Source organism: Salmo salar, chromosome 03, assembly GCF_965601325.2.
Source record: "Salmo salar chromosome 03, fSalSal1, whole genome shotgun sequence".
Lineage (NCBI taxonomy): Eukaryota > Metazoa > Chordata > Actinopteri > Salmoniformes > Salmonidae > Salmo > Salmo salar.
The window spans coordinates 13,719,172-13,740,000 of record NC_138293.1 but is presented as its reverse complement, the minus strand read 5'-3'; the positions used below and the strand labels follow the sequence as shown (position 1 = coordinate 13,740,000).

The following is a 20,829-nucleotide window of genomic DNA, read 5'->3' as shown; positions in this document are numbered from 1 at the left end:
TGTCCATGAATGTAATACTGAAGTCACAGTGTCCATGAATGTAATACTGAAGTCACAGTGTCCATGAATGTAATACTGAAGTCACAGTGTCCATGAATGTAATACTGAAGTCACAGTGTCCATGAGTGTAATACTGAAGTCACAGTGTCCATGAATGTAATACTGAAGTCACAGTGTCCATGAATGTAATACTGAAGTCACAGTGTCCATGAATGTAATACTGAAGTCACAGTGTCCATGAGTGTAATACTGAAGTCAGTGTCCATGAACGTAACATTAAAGTCACAGTGTCCATGAATGTAATACTGAAGTCACAGTGTCCATGAATGTAATACTGAAGTCACAGTGTCCATGAGTGTAATACTGAAGTCACAGTGTCCATGAACGTAACATTGAAGTCACAGTGTCCATGAGTGTAATACTGAAGTCACAGTGTCCATGAATGTAATACTGAAGTCACAGTGTCCATGAATGTAATACTGAAGTCACAGTGTCCATGAGTGTAATACTGAAGTCACAGTGTCCATGAGTGTAATACTGAAGTCACAGTGTCCATGAACGTAACATTGAAGTCACAGTGTCCATGAATGTAATACTGAAGTCACAGTGTCCATGAATGTAAAATTGAAGTCACAGTGTCCATGAATGTAATACTGAAGTCACAGTGTCCATGAATGTAATACTGAAGTCACAGTGTCCATGAACGTAACATTGAAGTCACAGTGTCCATGAATGTAATACTGAAGTCACAGTGTTCATGAATGTAATACTGAAGTCACAGTGTCCATGAATGTAATACTGAAGTCACAGTGTCCATGAGTGTAATACTGAAGTCACAGTGTCCATGGATGTAATACTGAAGTCACAGTGTCCATGAGTGTAATACTGAAGTCACAGTGTCCATGGATGTAATACTGAAGTCACAGTGTCCATGAGTGTAATACTGAAGTCACAGTGTCCATGGATGTAATACTGAAGTCACAGTGTCCATGGATTCCTTCTTTACCTTCTACCTTACATTTGTGTCAGCAGTGGGATTTGAAGCCACACCTCTTGTGCCTCGCTCTCTGCTCTTTGACCTTTTATTTGACTTGTCCCCTAAAGGATGTTATAACACACTGATTAAACCTGGAATCTAAGTTGCAGAAAAAGTATTCAGACCCTTTACTTAGTACTTAGTTGAAGCACCTTTGGCAGCGATTTCAGACTCAATTCTTCTTGGGTATGACGATACAATCTCGGCACACCTGTATTTGGGGAGTTTCTAAAAGTTTTCTCTGCAAATCCTCTCAAACTTTGTCAGGTTGGATGGGGAGCGTCATTGCACAGCTATTTTCAGGTCTCTCCAGAGATGTTATATCGGGTTCAAGTGACCAGACGGAAGCCACTCCTCAGTAAAAGGCACATGACAGCCCGCTTGGAGTTTGCCAGAAGGGCCACTCAAGGACATTCAGAGACATTCAGAGACTTTCAGAGACTTGTCCCAAAGCCATTCCTGCATTGTCTTTTCTGTGTGCTTAGGGTCGTTGACCTGTTGGAAAGTGAACCTTTGCCCCAGTCTGAGGACCTGAACGCTCTGGAGCAGGTTTTCATTTTTTATTGTGTGTAGTGTATTTAGATCTGTGTGCTCGAGAGGAATCCGATGAGTGCTAACGGTCTCTTTACACTAGGAAGCGGCATTGTGCGGTGAAACATCGTAAGCCATTCGCTATCAACGAAAGGAAAGTGAGAAAAGAGTAGTGGGCAGGGGACAGTCGAGCGATGTAAGCATGGGCAAGGGAGTTGAACATGACGGGATTAATGTAGGGGAAAGCTGAACTTTATTCAAATCCTCTGTGATATCGCGATGCCAGTGACCAATCACAATAGCATCCAAACCCTACTGGATTGGCTGAGAATGGCTGTTGATACGTAGCACTACCTAGCATGCTTGCGAGCTTGCTTGTTAGCACCCACATGAGGTCGAGGCTAGAATGGCAATACGAGTGCCTTCAGAAAGTATTCATACCCATTGACTTATTCCACATTTTGTTGTGTTACAGACTGAATTAAAATTTGATTAAATATTATTTTGTATTCTCACCCATCTACACACAATACCACATAATGACAAAGTGAAGAAAAACAATTAAGACATTTTTGAAAATGAAATACAGAAATATCTAATTTACATAAGTATTCACACCCCTTGGTCAATATATGTTACAATCAACTTTGGCAGCGATTACAGCTGTGAGTCTTTCTGGGTAAGTCTTTAAGAGCTTTCCACACCAGGATTGTACAATATTTGCCCATTATTATTTAAAAAATTATTCAAGCTGTCACATGAGTTGACGCTGGAGTGACGAAGCAGGAACGGGGAGTCAAACATTTAATAAAGAAAGGACATGGAACGAGACAGGAACAGCGTCAGCAAACTAGTAATACAAACAAAAACAATTAATGCAGCAGGGTACAGAGCTAGGGAACTGACAAATATAGGGGAGGTAATAACAGGTGATGAGTGAGTCCAGGTGAGTCCAATATCGCTGATGCGCGTGACGAGGGAAGGTAGGTGTGCGTAATAGATGATAGGAGTGAGTGATGCAGGGCAGCCTGGCGCCCTCAAGCGCCGGGGGGGGGGGGGGGGGGAGCAGACGTGACACAAGTTCTGTCAAATTGGTTGTAGATCGTTGCTAGACAACCATTTTCAAGTCTTGCCATAGATTTCCAAGGAGATTTAAGTCAAAACTGGAGCTCGGCCACTCAGGAACATTCACTGTATTCTTGGTACGCAACTCCAGTGTATATTTGGCCATGTGTTTTAGGTTATTGTCCTGCTGAAAGGTGAATTAATCTTCCATTGTGTGGTGGAAAGCAGACTGAAACAGGTTTTCCTCTAGGATTTTGCCTGTGCTTAGCTCTACTCCGTTAATTTTTTTATACTGAAAAACTCCTCAGTCATTAACGATTCCAAGCATACCCATAACATGATGCAGTCACCACTATGCTTGAAAATATGAAGAGTGGTTCCCAGTAATGTACTGGATTGGATTTGCCCCAAACATAACACTTTGTATTCAGGACAAAAAGATACTTGCTTTTCCACATTTTTTGCATTATTACTTTAGTGCTTTGTTGCAAACAGGATGCATGTTTTGGAATATTTTTCCTCTGTACAGGCTCTTCTTTTCACTCTGTCAATTAGGCTAGTATTGTGGAGTAACTACAATGTTGTTGATTCATCCTCAGTTTATTCCCATCACAGCCATTAAACTCTGTAACGGTTTTAAAGTCACCATTGGCCTCATGGTGAGTTTGGATAGAGGCCTGTATCTTTGTAGCCTGTATCTTTGTAGTGGCTGGGTCTATTGATACACCATCCAAAGTGTAATTACTAACTTCACCATGCTCAAAGGGATATTTAATGTCTGCTTTTTTTTTATCTACCAATAGGTGCCCTTCTTTGTGGGGAATTGGAAAACCTCCCTGGTCTATGTGGTTGAATATGTGTTTGAAATTCACTGCTCGACTGAGGGATCTTACAGATAATTGTATGTGTGAGGTACAGAGTCATTCAAAAATCATGTTAAACACTATTATTGCACACAGAGTGAGTCAATGCAACTTATTATGTGACTTGTTAAGCACATTTTTACTCCTGAACTTATTTAGTCTTGCCATAACAAAGGGGTTGAATACTTACTGACTCAAGACATTTCAGCTTAACATTTTTAATTCATTTGTACAATTTCGAAAAACATAATTCCACTTTGACATTATGGGGTATTGTGTGTAGGCCAGTGACAATACATTTCAATTTAATACATTTTAAATTCAGGCTGTAACACAAGAATATTTTTGAAAAAGTCTAGGGGTGTGAATACCTCCTGAAGGCATTGTATAGTGTAAATGCCCTGTAAACCATGTTTGTGTGTGCTGTGAAGGAGGGAAGATGGTGATTTTTCTGACGTCAAGCAGAGTCACCTGATATTAAGTGATTTCATGACACAGCCAACCACCGGATGGAGCCAAAGACACGTTTATTCAACAGAGGTTCTTTAGAGGCTCCTACATTTTTTACGGACATTTCAGATTGATTAGTATCAGGTTTATTAATTCCTACAGTAATTCTTCCACTTCTGTTCCTAGACAGCTGGTCTTCATACAACCTCTTTAAGCATCATTTAGTACATTGCTCCTGCTATAGTTTTAAGGAGATAAATGTACAACTTACTGCAACGTGGTGCTGTCCCTGATGTGGCAAAATCCGTCTCCTGGCAAACAGTCTTCCGGGTTTCTCTTGGCTCCAAACTATAGTTCATAGAAATATAAAACAAGGATTTATGATTAGATTTGAAACGTATTTCCCCGAATGATAGGTTCAACTTAAGTATACACCTTCAATGGTTCTAGGACACTTTTCATTTCCACTTTTTTTTAAATGGGCTGGTGTGCAGAAATGCCAGGGACAATTTCTGGTCCCAGTCCGACCCTGTGTGAATCCATAATATGAAGTACATTTGTAATTCAGGTGAACTATACCTTGAAGAACACAACCTTTTACTATAAATGTCTTAATTACAAAATAGTGCCATCATAGAGAGCTCATCTGATGCAATACATATATAGCATCAGGGGGTGGAGGCTAGCTGAAAAATATCTACTTTGCAGACCAACCTTGTGATGAATGGTACTTGTTGTACTGCCAGAATATTGTATGTACAATTACAGTTTGTTATTCTTTGTGATAAGAAACCGTACACAACTAATATTATGCATCTTAATATTTACATATCATGAGTATTGCCAAAAAGCCTAAAGCACAGAGAGGACTAGAGATGGCCATCTGGGTTTTGTCATCTTAATTACAAATTAATCGAATAATTGTGTGCACTTCTTGCTAAAGTAAACCAACCTTGATTCATAAACTTAATGGATACTTTGTCCCCTGAAGGCTTTCAAAGCAGTAACTGGTTTTAGAGACTTCATCTCTTTTACACAAACTCAGATGCAATAACTCATATGATGGCTTAAAGTCAGTTGATTTCGATTATAATTTTAGTAATAAAAAGGTTATACAAAAGTATTACATTTCCACATGTTATGCACAGCAATTAAAATTGTATTTGGCGACATGCGTGGGAATTGCGTGTGGTTTAACTGGTCAACTGCCATAATTTTATAGGTCATGACTAATGATAAGTAAATTGTAAGCTTTTGGTTAAAATCTTGTCAACATTATTTTTTACGATGAAATAATTAAAATTGTTCGCCATAGTTCCTTAATCCAAAACGCAAACCATAGTCCTATGAAGCAATCTGTCAGTAATGGAAAATATACCATTAATTTAGGTGCAAAAGGTGTGATCTTTTCTCTCAGCAACAAGCGCGCGCAACCCAGCTTAATCAAAACAGAAAACATGCAAAATAGCTTCACCTGAATCATTTTCATGCTGTATATGCGCATCCCTCTTCAGGTCTTCGGCGAAACATAACGGAATAGACACCGAAAGGAGACAAACCCAGAGAAAATGTTTTCCCAACATCTCCACTTCCAATCTTGTAACCTGAATCCGGGTTAATAATAATGTTATGGGCTGCAGAACTGATCAGGTGAGAGCACACTATTAAATTTGACACGTTGGGTTAGGCTACTTACAGGTTACTTTTTATCCACTCTGGGGAAATGAATATATTTTTTTATTTTAAATGTCTTAATATGGTAGCATATCAATATCGCAGCTCAGAATGTTCTCGCTCTTGTGAATGGGTTGTCATAAAATGGGTGGTTAAGTGTAGTCAAATCTTCCACGCCTACAATTTCTTTCAGACTTTGAAGTAGCCTTCTGTTGACCTACCCAATTTGTGTTGAATTATGGTTTCCGTCCATACATTCCCCCAACTAAGTCAAACAGTAACGAGCTCCCGCCGATACTATAGCAAAGTGCCACTGTCTGGTAGCAGTTATTTATTTGTCGTTGTAAAGGCCGATGTGATCGTGTAATGCATTGTCAACTGAGATCTACATCTTGATTGATTATGCGCTGTTGCGCTCAGCTGCACTGCGGCCCTCCATGTAGAGGTAAAGGGAAATCTTTCTAACGGTTGAATATGTTATTTACTGGCACAGGACGGAACCCACATGCAGGTGTGTTCGAAACATTGATATGGTATTTGGGCCTGGGGTTGGCCTGAATGCGACATCAAGAAACCGGATGATAAGGACATTAAAGTCCCTCTCTCACGCGTATTACTTGCCTAGGGACATGTGAGGTGAATTGGCGCGCAGACAGCCTTCCGAAGTTCTTTCCCGAACACCAGACATGCCTCTCTAGGAGCCTATGTACACAATCTGCACATTGTTATTCATTGATGTTGAAATGTGGAAGTTGATATGGTCCCGGGATAATGGAGGCAGCTCCTGTTTTCTTTGTGATTTGCGGTAACTCTCTGTGGTTCTAAATCAATAGTTGTTTAGTGGTCTGAAAATGTCTGAAACATTAAGTTGCTTGACCATGCAGTAGGAAATGTAACTGTCTGGTACATGCAATATGCTTTGTGGGAATAAAGCAGACATAGGTTACTATCTGGTTTTGTGATAAAATAAAGGTATGATTGAATTTATTCTGCCACTGTCTTCTTATTGTCTCGGCCTTTAGGCCTATATATCACGGTAGCAAGGCATATGAAATAACAGTTTATAGAGCAAACAGCACTATTATCACAACACATAGGTTGTAATGTGCCATTTTTCTGTCTTCCTCAGTGATTTTACCTTCGCACCGCTAATGGCCTCAACAGACCTAGGAGGCTCATAGTTCTCACCCCCATCCATAGACTTACACAGTAATTATGACGACTTCTGGAGGACGTCCTCCAAGAGCTCTTGCAGCATGAACTGAAATGTTATCCATCCAATCAAAGGATCAGAGAATGAATCTAGTACTGAAATCATAAGATACAGCTAGCTAGCACTGCAGTGCATAACCTGTGGTGAGTAGTTGACTCAAAGAGAGAGACAAACAATAGTTGAACAGTTTTGGAAAAAAATGAGAATATAGTAGCTATATTTCATTGTATTTTTTTTCACTTTCATTTAACTAGCTAATGCAGCTAATTTAGCCTACTCAACAACCTGACTCAAACAGAGAAGAATGCTATTTATGTTAGCTAGCTGGCTAAGGCAATCCAACATACTAACTCTTCCGAGTCAAGGTAAACTTTCGGTTTGATTCATTTATTGTCACCAATGAAACTTCTAAACTGCTTGCTGTACACTGTATTGCGTAATTGTACACATGGATTGGATTGTGGCTTTACTAACGGGTTAGCTCTAGTAGCTATGTTGACTATGATGTTAGCTAATATGGTGTGTTTATCAGTTAGCGGATATGGTATGAAGTTTTGGCTTTGAGAGTTTTTTTTTGCCTGATCACAGACAGCTGTTGTGTTGTGCACTGAAGTCCACAAGCAAAGGGAAAATGTGAGAGAAGGAGAACGGGTACAGTAAACAGTGCATTCGGAAAGTATTCAGAGCCCTTGACTTTTTCCACATTTTGTTATTTTACAGTGTTATTCTAAAATAGATGAAATAGTTTTTCCCCTCATCAATCTACACACAATACCCCATAATGACAAAGCAAAAACAAGTTTTTCACTTTTTTGCAAATGTATTAAAAATAAACAATTAAATATCACATTTACTTAAGTATTCAAACCCTTTAATCAGTACTCTGTTGAAAGACGTTTGGCAGCGATTACAGACTTGAGTCTCCTTGGGTATGAGTTTCTCCCATTCTTCAAATCAAATCAAATCAAATTGTATTAGTCACTTGCGCTGAATACAACAGGTGTAGACCTTACAGTGAAATGATTACTTACAAGCCCCTAACCAACAAAATGCAACTTAAGAAAATAAGAATAAGAAATAAAATGAACAAGTAATTAAAGAGCAGCAGTAAAATAACAATGGCGAGACTATATACAGTGGGTACCGGTACAGAGTCCATGTGCGGGGGCACCAGTTAGTCGAGGTAATTGAGGTAAGATGTACATGTAGGTAGAGTTATTAAAGTGACTATGCATAGATAATAACAGAGAGCAGCAGCGGGGGGGTTGGCAGGCAATGCAAATAGTCTGATTAAGACATTAAGATGTTCAGGAGTCTTATGGCTTGGCGGTAGAAGCTGTTTAGAAGCCTCTTGGACCTAGACTTGGCTCTCCGGTACCTCTTGCCATGTGGTAGCAGAGAGAGCAGTCTATGACTAGGGTGGCTGGAGTCTTTGACAATTTTTAGGGCCTTCCTCTGACACCGCCTGGTATAGAGGTCCTGGATAACAGGAAGCTTGGCCCCAGTGATGTGCTGGGCCGTACGCTCTACTCTCTGTAGTGCCTTGCGGTTGGAGGCCGAGCAGTTTCCATACCAGGCAGTGATGCAACTAGTCAGGATGCACCTCCCTCTGCAACTGGATTGAGGAAGTCCTCAATCCAGTTGCAGAGGGAGGTGTTTAGTCCCAGGGTCCTTAACTTATTAATGAACTTTGAGGGCACTATGGTGTTGAACGCTGAGCTGTAGTCAATGAATAGCATTCTCACATAGGTGTTTCTTTTGTCCAGGTGGGAAAGGGCGGTATGCAAATTGGAGTGGGTCGATGGTTTCTGGGATAATGGTGTTGATGTGAACCATGACCAGCCTTTCTAAGCACTTCATGGCTACAGACGTGAGTGCTACGGGTCGGTAGTCATTTAGGCAGGTTACCTTAGTGTTCATGGGCATGGGGACTATTGTGGTCTGCTTAAAACATGTTGGTATTACAGACTCGGACAGGGAGAGGTTGAAAATGTCAGTGAAGACACTTGCCAGTTGGTCAGTGCATGCACGGAGTACACATCCTGGTAATCCGTCTGGCCCTGCGGTCTTGTGAATGTTGACCTGTTTAAAGGTCTTACTCTGCAGAGAGCGTGATCACACAGTTGTCCGGAACAGCTGGTGCTCTCATGCATGTTTCAGTGTTATTTGCCTCGGAGCGAGCATAGAAGCAGTTTAGCTCATCTGGTAGGCTCGTGTCACTGGGCAGCTCTCGGCTGTGTTTCCTTTTGTAGTCTGTAATGGTTTGCAAGCCCTGCCACAAGTCCTGTATTGATGCTTTGCCTGTTTGATGGTTCGTTGGAGTGCATAGCCCGATTTCTTATAAGCTTCCGGGTTAGAGTCCCGCTCCTTGAAAGTGGCAGCTCTAGCCTTTAGCTCAGTGTGGATGCTGCCTGTAATCCATAGCTTCTGTTTGAGGTATGTATGTACCGTCATTGTGGGGACGATGCACTTATTGATGAAGCCAGTGACTGATGTGGTGTACTCCTCCGAACATATTCCAGTCTGGGCTAGCAAAACAGTCCTGTAGCTTAGCATCTGCTTCATCTGACCACTTTTTTATTGACCGAGTCACTGGTGCTTCCTGCTTTAATTTTTGCTTGTAATCAGGAATCAGGAGGATAGAATTATGGTCAGATTTGCCAAAGGGAGGGCGAGGGAGAGCTTTATACGTGTCTGTGTGTGGAGTAAAGGTGGTCTAGAGTTTTTTTCCCTCTGTTGCACATTTAACATGTTGATAGAAATTTGGTAAAACGGATTTAAGCTTCCCTGCATTAAAGTCCCCGGCCACTAGGAGCACCTCCTCTCGATGTGCGTTTTCCTGTTTGCTTATGGCGGAATACAGCTCATTGAGTGCGGTCTTAGTGCCAGCATTGGTCTGTGGTGGTATGTAGACAGCTATGAAAAATACAGATGAAAACTCTCTTGATAATGTGGTCTACAGCTTATCATGAGATACTCTACCTCAGGCGAGCTAAACCTCGAGCTTTTGTTTACAAATATACAAAGCTATCTTAAGATGAATGCACTAACTGTAAGTTGCTCTGGATAAGAGCGTCTGCTAAATTACTAAAATGTAAATTTTCTTATCATATAAATTCTTATTTATAATTCTTATATATATTTATAGCTACAAATTGTTTATAAAATGTCCATCCGTAATAATATGCCTTTAATCCGTTACATTCACTGATAAAATTGACAAAAAATATGACCACTAAGATAATTTATCTAAAAACATTCTGAGATTCCAAGAATGGTGTTCCTTAAGGGCTTTTGACAATGATTTGGCAATCCCTGATAGAAAAGGTTAAAGACAACTTCTTTCAAGCTCAGAAACAGCAGTAGGATTGTCAAGCGTTTGCCTGCCGACAGTACTTAGCACCTCTGAACAATGTCAGCAGCCAATCTCTTTTGTGTTCACACAGCAAACACCTTGGAAGTCGTCAGCCACTCAGCCTTGTTAAAATACTCCAAACCAGAAGGTGGCAGTAGCGTTGTTTGGTAATGCATATCCGTGTGTAATGCTTATGATCTAGACACGGGTACCCCCGCACATTGACTCTGTACCGGTACCCCCTGTATATAGCCAAGCTATTGTTATTTACTGCTGCTCTTTAATTATTTGTTATTCTTATCTTGAACTTTTTTTGTTGGTATTTTCTTAAAACTGCATTGTTGGTTAAGGGCTTGTAAGTAAGCATTTCACTGTAAGGTGTTGTATTCAGCGCATGTGACAAATACAATTTGATTTGATTTGATTCCAAGCTATCTATGCTAATGTTGCTATTTTGTAGAAAACCCTTGTTGATACTAGCCAGATGGGCACAGCTAGATAATTATATCTTAGAAAGAAAGGTTCCAACACAGTTTTTTTGTGGAGGGATAGGGTTATACCAATAACCATTTTGATCAGAATAACCCTTTTTGGAAGACAGGGGTTCTTTGTAAGGCAAAGGGTTCTACTTTAAACCTTTAATATCCTAAGAACCGTTTTTTGAAGAAAGGGTTCTTTGATGATTCTTTGGAAGGCAAGAATAATTCTTTGGAAGAGAACATAGAACGATATAAAGTTGAAGTCGGAAGTTTACATAAACCTTAGCTAAATACATTTAAACTCAGTTTTTCACAATTCCTGACATTTATTCCTAGTAAAAATGCCCTGTTTTAGGTCAGTTAGGATCACCAATTTATTTTAAGAATGTGAAATGTCAGAATAATAGTAGAGAGAACGATTTATTTCAGCTTTTATTTCTTTCATCACATTCCCAGTGGGTCAGAAGTTTACATACACTCAACTAGTATTTGGTAGCATTGCCTTTAAATGATTTAACTTGGGTCAAACGTTTCAGGTAGCCTTCCGTAAGCTTCCCACAATAAGTTGGGTGAATTTTGGCCCATTCCTCCTGGCAGAGCTGGTGTAACTGAGTCAGGTTTGTAGGCCTCCTTGCTCACACGCGCTTTTTCAGTTCTGCCCACAAATTTTCTATGGGATTGAGGTCAGGGCTTTGTGATGGCCACTCCAATACATTGACTTTGTTGTCCTTAAGTCATTTTGCCACAACTTTGGAAGTATGCTTGGGTCATTGTCCATTTGGAAGACCCATTTGCGACCTAGCTTTAACTTCCTGATTGATGTCTTGAGATGTTGCTTCAATATATCCACATAATTTCCCTTCCTCATAATGCAATCTATTTTGTGAAGTGCACCAGTCTCTCCTGCAGTGCAGCACCACCACAACATGATGCTGCCACCCCCATGCTTCACAGTTGGGATGGTGTTCTTCGGCTTGCAAGCCTCTCCCTTTTTCCTTCAAGCATAACGATGGTCATTATGGCCAAACAGTTCTATTTTTGTTTCATCAGACCAGAGGACATTTTTCCAAAAAGTACGATCTTTGTCCCCATGTGCAGTTGCAAACCGTAGTCTGGCTTTTTTTAATGGAGGTTTTGGAGCAGTGTATTCTTCCTTGCTGAGTGGCCTTTCAGGTTATGTCGATATAGGACTTGTTTTACTGTGGATATATATACTTTTGTACCTGTGTCCTCCAGCATCTTCACAAGGTGCTTTGCTGTTGTTCTGGGATTGATTTGCACTTTTCACACCAAAGTACGTTCATCTCTAGGAGACAGAACACATCTCCTTCCTGAGCGGTATGATGGCTGCGTGGTCCCATGGTGTTTATACTTGCGTACTATTGTTTGTACAGATGAACGTGGTACCTTCAGGCATTTGGAAATTGCTCAGAAGGATGAACCAGACTTGTGGAGGTCTCACATTTTTTTTTCTGAGGTCTTGGCTGATTTCTTTTGATTTTCTCATGATGTCAAGCAAAGAGGCACTGAATTTGAAGGTAGGCCTTGAAATACATCCACAGGTACACCTCCAATTGACTCAAATTATGTCAATTAGCCTATCAGAAGCTTCTAAAGCCATGACATCATTTTCTGGAATTTTCCAAGCTGTTTAAAGGCACAGTCAACTTAGTGTATGTAAACTTCTGACCCACTGGAATTGTGTTACAGTGAGTTAGAAGTGAAATAATCTGTCTGTAAACAATTGTTGAAAAAACTACTTGTGTCATGCACAAAGTAGATGTCCTAACTGACTTGCCAAAACAATAGTTTGTTATCAAGAAATGTGTGGAGTGGTTGAAAAACGAGTTTTAATGACTCCAACCTAAGTGTATGTAACCTTCCGACTTCAACTGTATAATATTTCCCAGCATGCTCTATTGCAGGGAACTTTTCAGAATTATTAGTTTTACTCTAATATCAGTGTTTTTGAATGCACATTGATTGGTTGTTTAATTTTATGCTATACAAAGATAAATAACATACAGTTTTCTAAACTAATCCGTTCTGTTAGTAATTGGATTTATTGCACCCTATACTGAGATGGTTGTTCCAGTTTAGATGATTGAGGTAGTCACAGTATTCAATCATCCCTGCCCTGGCAGTCATTCTGAATGGAGGTTGTGGGTGAGAACAATTCCACTTGTTAGATATCCTAACTCTGGTTGGATTCAAATAAGAACTACTAGGGATGCACGATATATCGGTAAGCTTCACGACTGACATTTGGACCAGCGATGTCAGCCCCATGAGCATGCTGAGTCTGATAGCACAGTGGGTCAACAAGGTTTTCGTACTGAGGAAAGCCTGGTAATGGGAACATACGTAAATGCCAACAAAATATATTTTTAGTCAGTGTGGTGTGTGTGTGTAACCTTTATTTAAGTAGGCAAGTCAGTTAAGAACAAATTCTTATTTACAATGACGGCCTACCCCGGCCAAACCCGGACGACGCTGGGCCAATTGTGTGCCGCCCTATGGGACTCCCCATCACGGCCGGATGTGATACAGCCTGGATTCGAACCAGGGACTGTAGTGACGCCTCATGCAGTGCCTTAAACCGCTGCGTCCGTGTGTGTGTGTGTTAACTATTTAACTGTACTATAATGCTTAAAAGGTCGCAACATTTTTTAATCGGTATTGGGTTTTTTGGCAAGGAAAATATTGGATATCGATATCGGCCAAAAATGTCATTTCGGTGCATCCCTAAGAATTACACATCACTTTGCAAGCCAGCATAATGTGACTTGTAGGCCTGATGTGGCCTGTAAACCAGGAGATTCCTAACACCACTTTGTTGTGAAGTTTTGCACCAAAAGAATTATCTTAAAAAATGTTTTCCTCTTGTCATTATGGGGTATTGTGTGTAGATTGATTTTAGACTAAGGCTGTAACGTAAAAAATTTTTAAAAAATCAGGGGGTCTGAATACTTTCCGAATGCACTGTAAATGTCACATTAGGAATAAGATTAATGAAATCAATAGCTTGCTAAAATCAGATAACATTCATACAGTCAAATGGCTACCAAGACTATTTGCATTGCCCCCCCCCCCCTCTCCACACCACTGCCACTCTCTGTTGTCATCTATGCATAGTCACTTTAATTCTCTACCTACATGTATATACTACCTCAACTAACCGGTGCCCCTGCACATTGACTCTGTACCGGCACCCTCATGTATATATTGTTATTTTTTACTGCTGCTCTTTAATTACTTGTGACTTTTATCTCTTATTCTTATCTGTATTTTTTGAAGCTGCACTGTTGGTTAGGGGCTCGTAAGTAAGCATTTCACTCTAAGGTCTACACCTGTTGTATTCAGCACATGTGACTAATAACATTTGATTTGATATACTGTCCATCTCTGAAACTCACTTAGATAATACCTTTGATGATACAGCAGTAGCAATACAAGGATATAAAATCCACAAAAAAGACAGGCATGCCTATGGGGGAGGTGCTGGGGTATATGTTCAGAGACATATTCCTGCAAAGTAGGGATGCACAATATATCGGTGAACATATCGGAATCATCCGATCTTAGCTAAAAATGCCAACATCGGCATCGGCCCGTTGTCTAGTTTAATGCCGATGTGCAAAACTGATGTCAAAGCTGACGTGCATACCCATATAACGTAGTTAGACGTAAAATTTTGCGCTACACATGCCATACAGCATTCTTAACCTAGCCCACAATGTCTGCTGTGTGGATCGAGCAGTCAACACATCGAGCAGTCATTTCAAAGAGTAAGAAAATTTCAGCAAGACAACTCAAAGGCGAAATCCATTAACGCCAAGATAATGTAATTAATTGCCCTTGACAATCAACCGTTCTCTATCGTGGGTGATGTTGGCTTTTGCAATTGGTCGAGCACCGGTATACACTACCAAGTGCACTATTTTTATGTTGTTGCCCGACCGGAGTTACACAGTAATAGCATCCCTGCTATTAGCTTCACGACATACTATGAAACACCGTTTGGGTCTTTGCGTGTCAAAATAACACCATTTGACAATAACACTATTTGACACTTTAAATAAGCTTTTAATTTGACACGTCACCTAGCACAGTTCTATTATATAATTTTGTGTGTTCTGAATTTGCACGTGCAAGCCAGGCGCCAACACTACTATTGTAACGGATCTTCTTAGAGAAGTGGAGGAGTCAGGCGCAGGACACAGGGATGAAGGTAAACAAAACGTGTTTACTAAAATTATTCAATCCATCTTCTCATAAAAATACATAGTCTGGAGAAAACACCTCCAACTACACTAAACGGACAAACAATCACCGACAAGACAAACAGGAAATGCAGAGGTTTAAATAATGAACATAATTAGGGAAACTCAAAACAGGAGTACACAATAAAGACAAAACCAAACGAACAGTGAAACATTGATCGGTGGCAACTAGTAAGCCGGTGACGTCGACCGCCGAACGCCGCCCGAACAAGGAGAGGGGTCGACTTCGGCGGGAGTCGTGACAGTACCCCCCCCGACGCGCGGCTCCAGCAGCGCGCTGACACCGGCCTCGGGGACGACCCGGAGGACGGGGAGCAGGGCGATCCGGACGGAAGCGATGAAAATCCTGGATTAACGATGGATCTAGCTAGCTTCATCTGGCTACCGGTTATGTGTCGTGAAGCTAGCCATAACAAGGATTAGCAACAATAGTGGAATTTGCGGTTTGCCTTCAAAATAAAAGTCCCTCTTTGAAAGTAATGCAGATGGTTACAATTGGTGGAATCATGCCATATTTAGACTAGATCATGTTAAACAAGGTTGGAATGTGAAGCAATGAAATGGGGTATCAGTCTACTCGGTGACACCCACAGAACACAACTGTGAAGAGTTTATGCAAATGTTAGCGTTGTAGCCCTTATCGTGGGACTGTGATTGTGTGAAATCACCTCCCCAGTCAGCCTATTGTGTGTATTGACATTCATATTGCACTGTACAGCTTTACCTAACGATTGAGGATCAATGAAATAGGTATCAGCCTACTCAATACCCAATATATTTTTTCCCAACGTCCTCCTCAGAGTTATCAGACTCCAAAACATCCACGTAGTATTGTTTTTACTCGGGAATAGTGTTCAATACACATAGGTTGACAATAAATGTGGCTCAATTCACAGTTGTTTCAGAGTCCTGCAATAAGAGCTACGATGCTAATGTTCTCTGGATGTCACTAAGTAGACTGATACCCCATGTCATTTTGCGGCCTGAAACAGATTGTTATTTTGGAATGTTTTTTGGGATGAACATTGTTTGCATCCATGAGCAGGCTAGCTTTTTTTATGACCAGTACTCTAGGTGCACGAGACAACTTTACCAGCATCATAGCATACGTATCGATGGATCGTTGTGACATATGAAATACGAGTGATAGTTTAATCAATGTGTAATAACTATGTAAAAAATGTATGAACGTGTTAAATTATTATGTGACGTGCAGTCATATTCAGGTCCTGATTGGTCAACAAGTTTATTTGACACGTCAAATAGTGTTATTTGACGTGTATCTTTTTTGACAAGCAAAGACCCAAACGACGTTCCATAGAAATCCTGGTTGAGAATTAAACGACTGAACAAATGAACAATGAAACAGCACAGCAAGTAAGTGAAAGAAATAGGTTTTGATTATGTTTTACTGGTAATGGGGACATGTGTAAATACTAACAAAATAACTTTTTGGTCAGTGTGGTGTGTGTGTGTGCGTGTGTGTGTCTGTGTGTAACCTGACGGCCTACCCCAGCCAAACCCGGACGACGCTGGGCCAATTGTGCGCCGCCCTATCCTATGGGACTCCCAATCACGGCCAAATGTGATACAACCTAGATTCGAACCAGGGACTGTAGTGACGCCTTGCACTGAGATGCAGTGCCTTAGACCGCTGTGTCCATATGTGTGTGTTAACTATTTAACTGTAGTAGAATGCTTAAAAGGCCGCAAAAAAATGTAATATCGGTTATCGGTATCAGCCAAAAATGTCATATCGGTGTGAAGCGTAGAGAGGATCTCATATCAAATATTGTTGAAGTGTTGTGGTTGCATGTTCACATGCCTCATCTAAAGCCTCTTCTTTTGGGGTGCTGCTATAGGCCACCAAGTGCTAACAGTCAGTATTTGGATAATATGTGTGAAATGCTTGATAGTATATGTGTTGTTAATAGAGAGGTCTATTTTCTGGCTGACCTGAACATTGACTGGTTAGCATCTAGCTGTCCTCTCAATAAGAAGCTTCTAACTGTGACTGATGTAATATGTCTGTAATATGACACAGGTTATCACTCAACCAACTGACCTGCATACCAATAGTGTTGGATCTGTGACATCCACCTGTATTGATCATATCTTCACTAATGCTGCGGAGCTTTGCTCCAAATCAATATCAGTTCCCGTTGGCAGAAGTGACCATAACATTGTGGAAATAACACAGAAAGCCAAAGTGCCAAAGGTTGGGCCTAAAGTAATTTCTAAGAGATCATACAAAATATCTTATTTGTTGAAGGTGTAAAACGTGTGATGTGTATGAGGAAGTGAATCCAAATGCAGCACTAGAAATATTTGTTAAAGTATTCATGCCAATTGTTGACAAGCATGCACCTGTTAAGGAATTAACTGTAAGAACTGTTAGAGCCCTCTGGATTGATGATGAATGTGATAATGGCTCTGGAGGAAATGGCTACCGTTTTACCTAACCTACCCTAACCAATTGCGCTAATGTTTGTGGGGTTTTTTGCGTTATTTGAAACTTATTTTGAACCTAATGTGTCTGCCTCTGTTTCTTATGACTGAAAAGAGCTTCTAGATATCAGGACAGCGATTACTCACCTCGTTCTGGAAGATTTTTTTTTTAACGAGTCGGATGCAAAGGATTTACTTCAGACAATCGACAAGGCCCTCATTCCCGTCATTCGCATGAAAAAGATATGGCAATATGGGGGACGTCTGTAGCCATGAAGTGCTTTGAAAGGCTGGTCATAGCTCACATCACCACAATTATCCGAGAAACCATCGACCCACTCCAATTTGCATACCGCCCTGACAGATCTACAGATGATGCAATCTCTATTGCACTCCACACTGCCCTTTCCCACCTGGACAAAAGGAACACATATGTGAGAATGCTATTCATTGACTACAGCTCAGCGTTCAACACCATAGTGCCCTCAAAGCTCATCACTAAGCTAAGGACCCTGGAACTAAACACCTCCCTCTGCAACTGGATCCTGGACTTCCTGATGGGCCGCCCCCAGGTAGTAAGGGTAGGTAACAACACATCCGCCATGCTGAACCTCAACACGGGAGCCCCTCAGAGGTGCGTGCTCAGTCCCCTCCTGTACTCCCTGTTCACTCATGACTGCATGGCAAGGCACGACTCCAACACCATTATTAAGTTTGCCCACGACACAACAGTGGTAGGCCTGATCACCGACAACGATGAGACAGCCAATAGGGAGGAGGTCAGAGAACTGACCGTGTGGTGCCAGGACTACAACCTCTCCCTCAATGTGATCAAGACAAATGAGATGATTGTGGACTACAGGAAAAGGAGGACCGAGCACGCCCCCATTCTCATCGACGGGGCTGTAGTGGAGCAGGTTGAGAGCTTCAAGTTCCTTGGTGTCCACATCACCAACAAACTATCATGGTCCAAACACACCAAGACAGTCATGAAGAGGGCACGACAAAGCCTATTCCCCCTCAGGAGACTGAAAAGATTTGGCATGGGTCCTCAGATCCTCAAAAAGTTATACAGCTGCACCATTGAGAGCATCCTGACTGGTTGCATTACTGCCTGGTATGGCAACTACTCAGCCTCCGATCGCAAGGCACTACAGAGGGTAGTGCGTACAACCCAGTACACCACTGGGGCCAAGCTTCCTGCCATCCAGGACCTCTATACCAGGCGGTGTCAGAGGAAGGCCCTAAAAATTATAAAGACTCCAGCCACCCTAGTCATAGACTGTTCTCTCTGCTACCTCACGGCAAGAGGTACCAGAGCACCAAGTCTAGGTCCAAAAGACTTAACAGCTTCTACCCCCAAGCCATAAGAATCCTGAACAGCTAATCAAATGGCTACCCAGACGATTTGCATTGCCCCCCCCCCCCCCCCCCCACCCTTTACGCTGCTGCTACTCTCTGTTATTATCTATGCATAGTCACTTTAACTCTACCTACATGTACATATTACCTCATACCTCGACTAACCGGTGCCCCCGCACATTGACTCTGTACCGGTACCTGTTATTTTTTACTTAACACTTATTTTTCTTAAAACTGCATTGTTGGTTAAGGGTGTTACGTTTGTTGATTGAAGAATTAGACCAAGGTGCAGTGTGGTAAGCGTACATCTTTCTTTATTAGATGAACACCGAAACAAAACCAAAATAAATAGAAAACGTAACGTTCAGTAGGGCATACAGCACAGTACCAAAAACAAGATCCCACAAACTAAAGGTGGAAAAAGGCTGCCTAAGTATGATCCCCAATCAGAGACAACGATAGACAGCTGCCTCTGATTGAGAACCATACCCGGCCAACAAAGAAATAGAAAACATAGATTTCCCACCCTAGTCACACCCTGACCTAACCAACTAGAGGATAAAACATCAGATTTTTGTATAAAATATCTAATAATGAAAGAGAAAGATTGCTGTTTTGAGTTGTTATCCATCAATAATGATAAGCCACCAGGTATAGACAACATAGATGGGAACTTGTTGAGAATGGTAGCAGACTGTATTACCACCAGGTATAGACAACCTAGATGGGAAACTGTTGAGAATGGTAGCAGACTGTATTACCACCAGGTATAGAGAACCTAGATGGGAAACTATGGAGAATGGTAGCAGACTGTATTACCACCAGGTATAGACAACCTAGATGGGAAACTATTGAGACTGGACTCTATTGGCACCCCTATATGCTATATCTTTAACCAAAGCCTAAAGGAGTGTGTGCCCACAGGCGTGGAAGGAAGTTAAAGTAATTCCACTTAAAAATAGTGAAGCACTCCGACTGTAACAGCCGCCCAATCAGTTTGCTGCCTTTTCTTAGTAAACTGATAGAGAGAATTGTGTTTGACCAAATACAATGCTATTTCTCAGAGAGCAAGTTAACTACTGTCTTTCAGCATGCATGTAGAGAAGGGCACTCAACTTGGACTGCACTGACTTAGATGACAGATGATTGGTTAAAATAAATGGATAATAAGCTCATAGTTGGAGCTGTATTGTTAGATTTCAATGCAGCCTTTAATGTTATGTTATGTCACATTCCATCACATGGTTGGAGAGTTATTTATCCAATAGAACCCAAAGAGTGTTCTTCAATGTACATTAGATATGTACAGTGCGGTGTACCTAAGGCCAGTTGCCTTGGGCTGTTACTCTTCTCTACAAATGATTTGCCACTGGTCTTACACAAAGCTAGAATGACAATGTATGCGGATGATTCCACACTCTACATGTCAGCACCCAAAGCCAGTGAGCTCACTGAAATGATAAATAAGGAGTTACAGTCAGTATCAGAATGGGTGATTAATAATAAACTGGTCTTAAATACAACTAAAACTAAAAACATTGTATTTTGTTCAAAACATTGTCTAAGATCTAAACCTCAGCTGGAGATAAAGGGTGTGACCATTTAGCAAGTTCAGGAAGCTGAACTACAACATTGGATGGTCACACAACTGACCCAGCGTTGTCCGGGTTTGGCCGGTGTAGGCCGTCATCGTAAATAAGAATTTGTTCTTAACTGACTTGCCTAGTTAAATAAAGGTTAAATAAAAAAAAAATATTAAAAAAATCATGGTCAAGTCATATTGACAAAGTTGTTGTAAAGATGGGGAGGGGTGACACAAAAATCAACTGTACTAGTTGTTCAGGCTCTGGTCTTGTCCCATCTTGATTAGTGTCCCGTAACATGGTCAAGCGCAGCAAAGAAAGACCTAGCAAAGCTGCAGCTGGCTCAAAACAGAGCAGCACAACTTGCCCTTAACTGCACATACAGAACTAACATCAACAACATGCATGCCAGTCTTTCCTGGTTGAGGGTTGACGAGAGATTAATTGAAGATTGTCTGCATAAAAAAATAACATTCAGCTCAGACAT

General features: G+C 41.1%; 1 protein-coding gene across 2 annotated transcripts in view; it reads right to left on the bottom strand.

The window, feature by feature from the left end:
• asip2b (agouti signaling protein, nonagouti homolog (mouse) 2b) overlaps positions 1–5,754 on the bottom strand; it is an 8,350-nt gene extending 2,596 nt beyond the window's left edge. Inside the window, 3 exon segments of one of the 2 annotated variants that reach the window (NM_001146678.1) lie at positions 4,217–4,293; positions 5,420–5,549; positions 5,642–5,746. In NM_001146678.1, coding sequence (NP_001140150.1) covers positions 4,217–4,293; positions 5,420–5,528 — 186 coding nt within the window. In that variant the 5' untranslated portion in view covers positions 5,529–5,549; positions 5,642–5,746. 2 annotated transcript variants of the gene reach the window in all.
• Between the last annotated feature and the right edge of the window lie 15,075 nt (positions 5,755–20,829).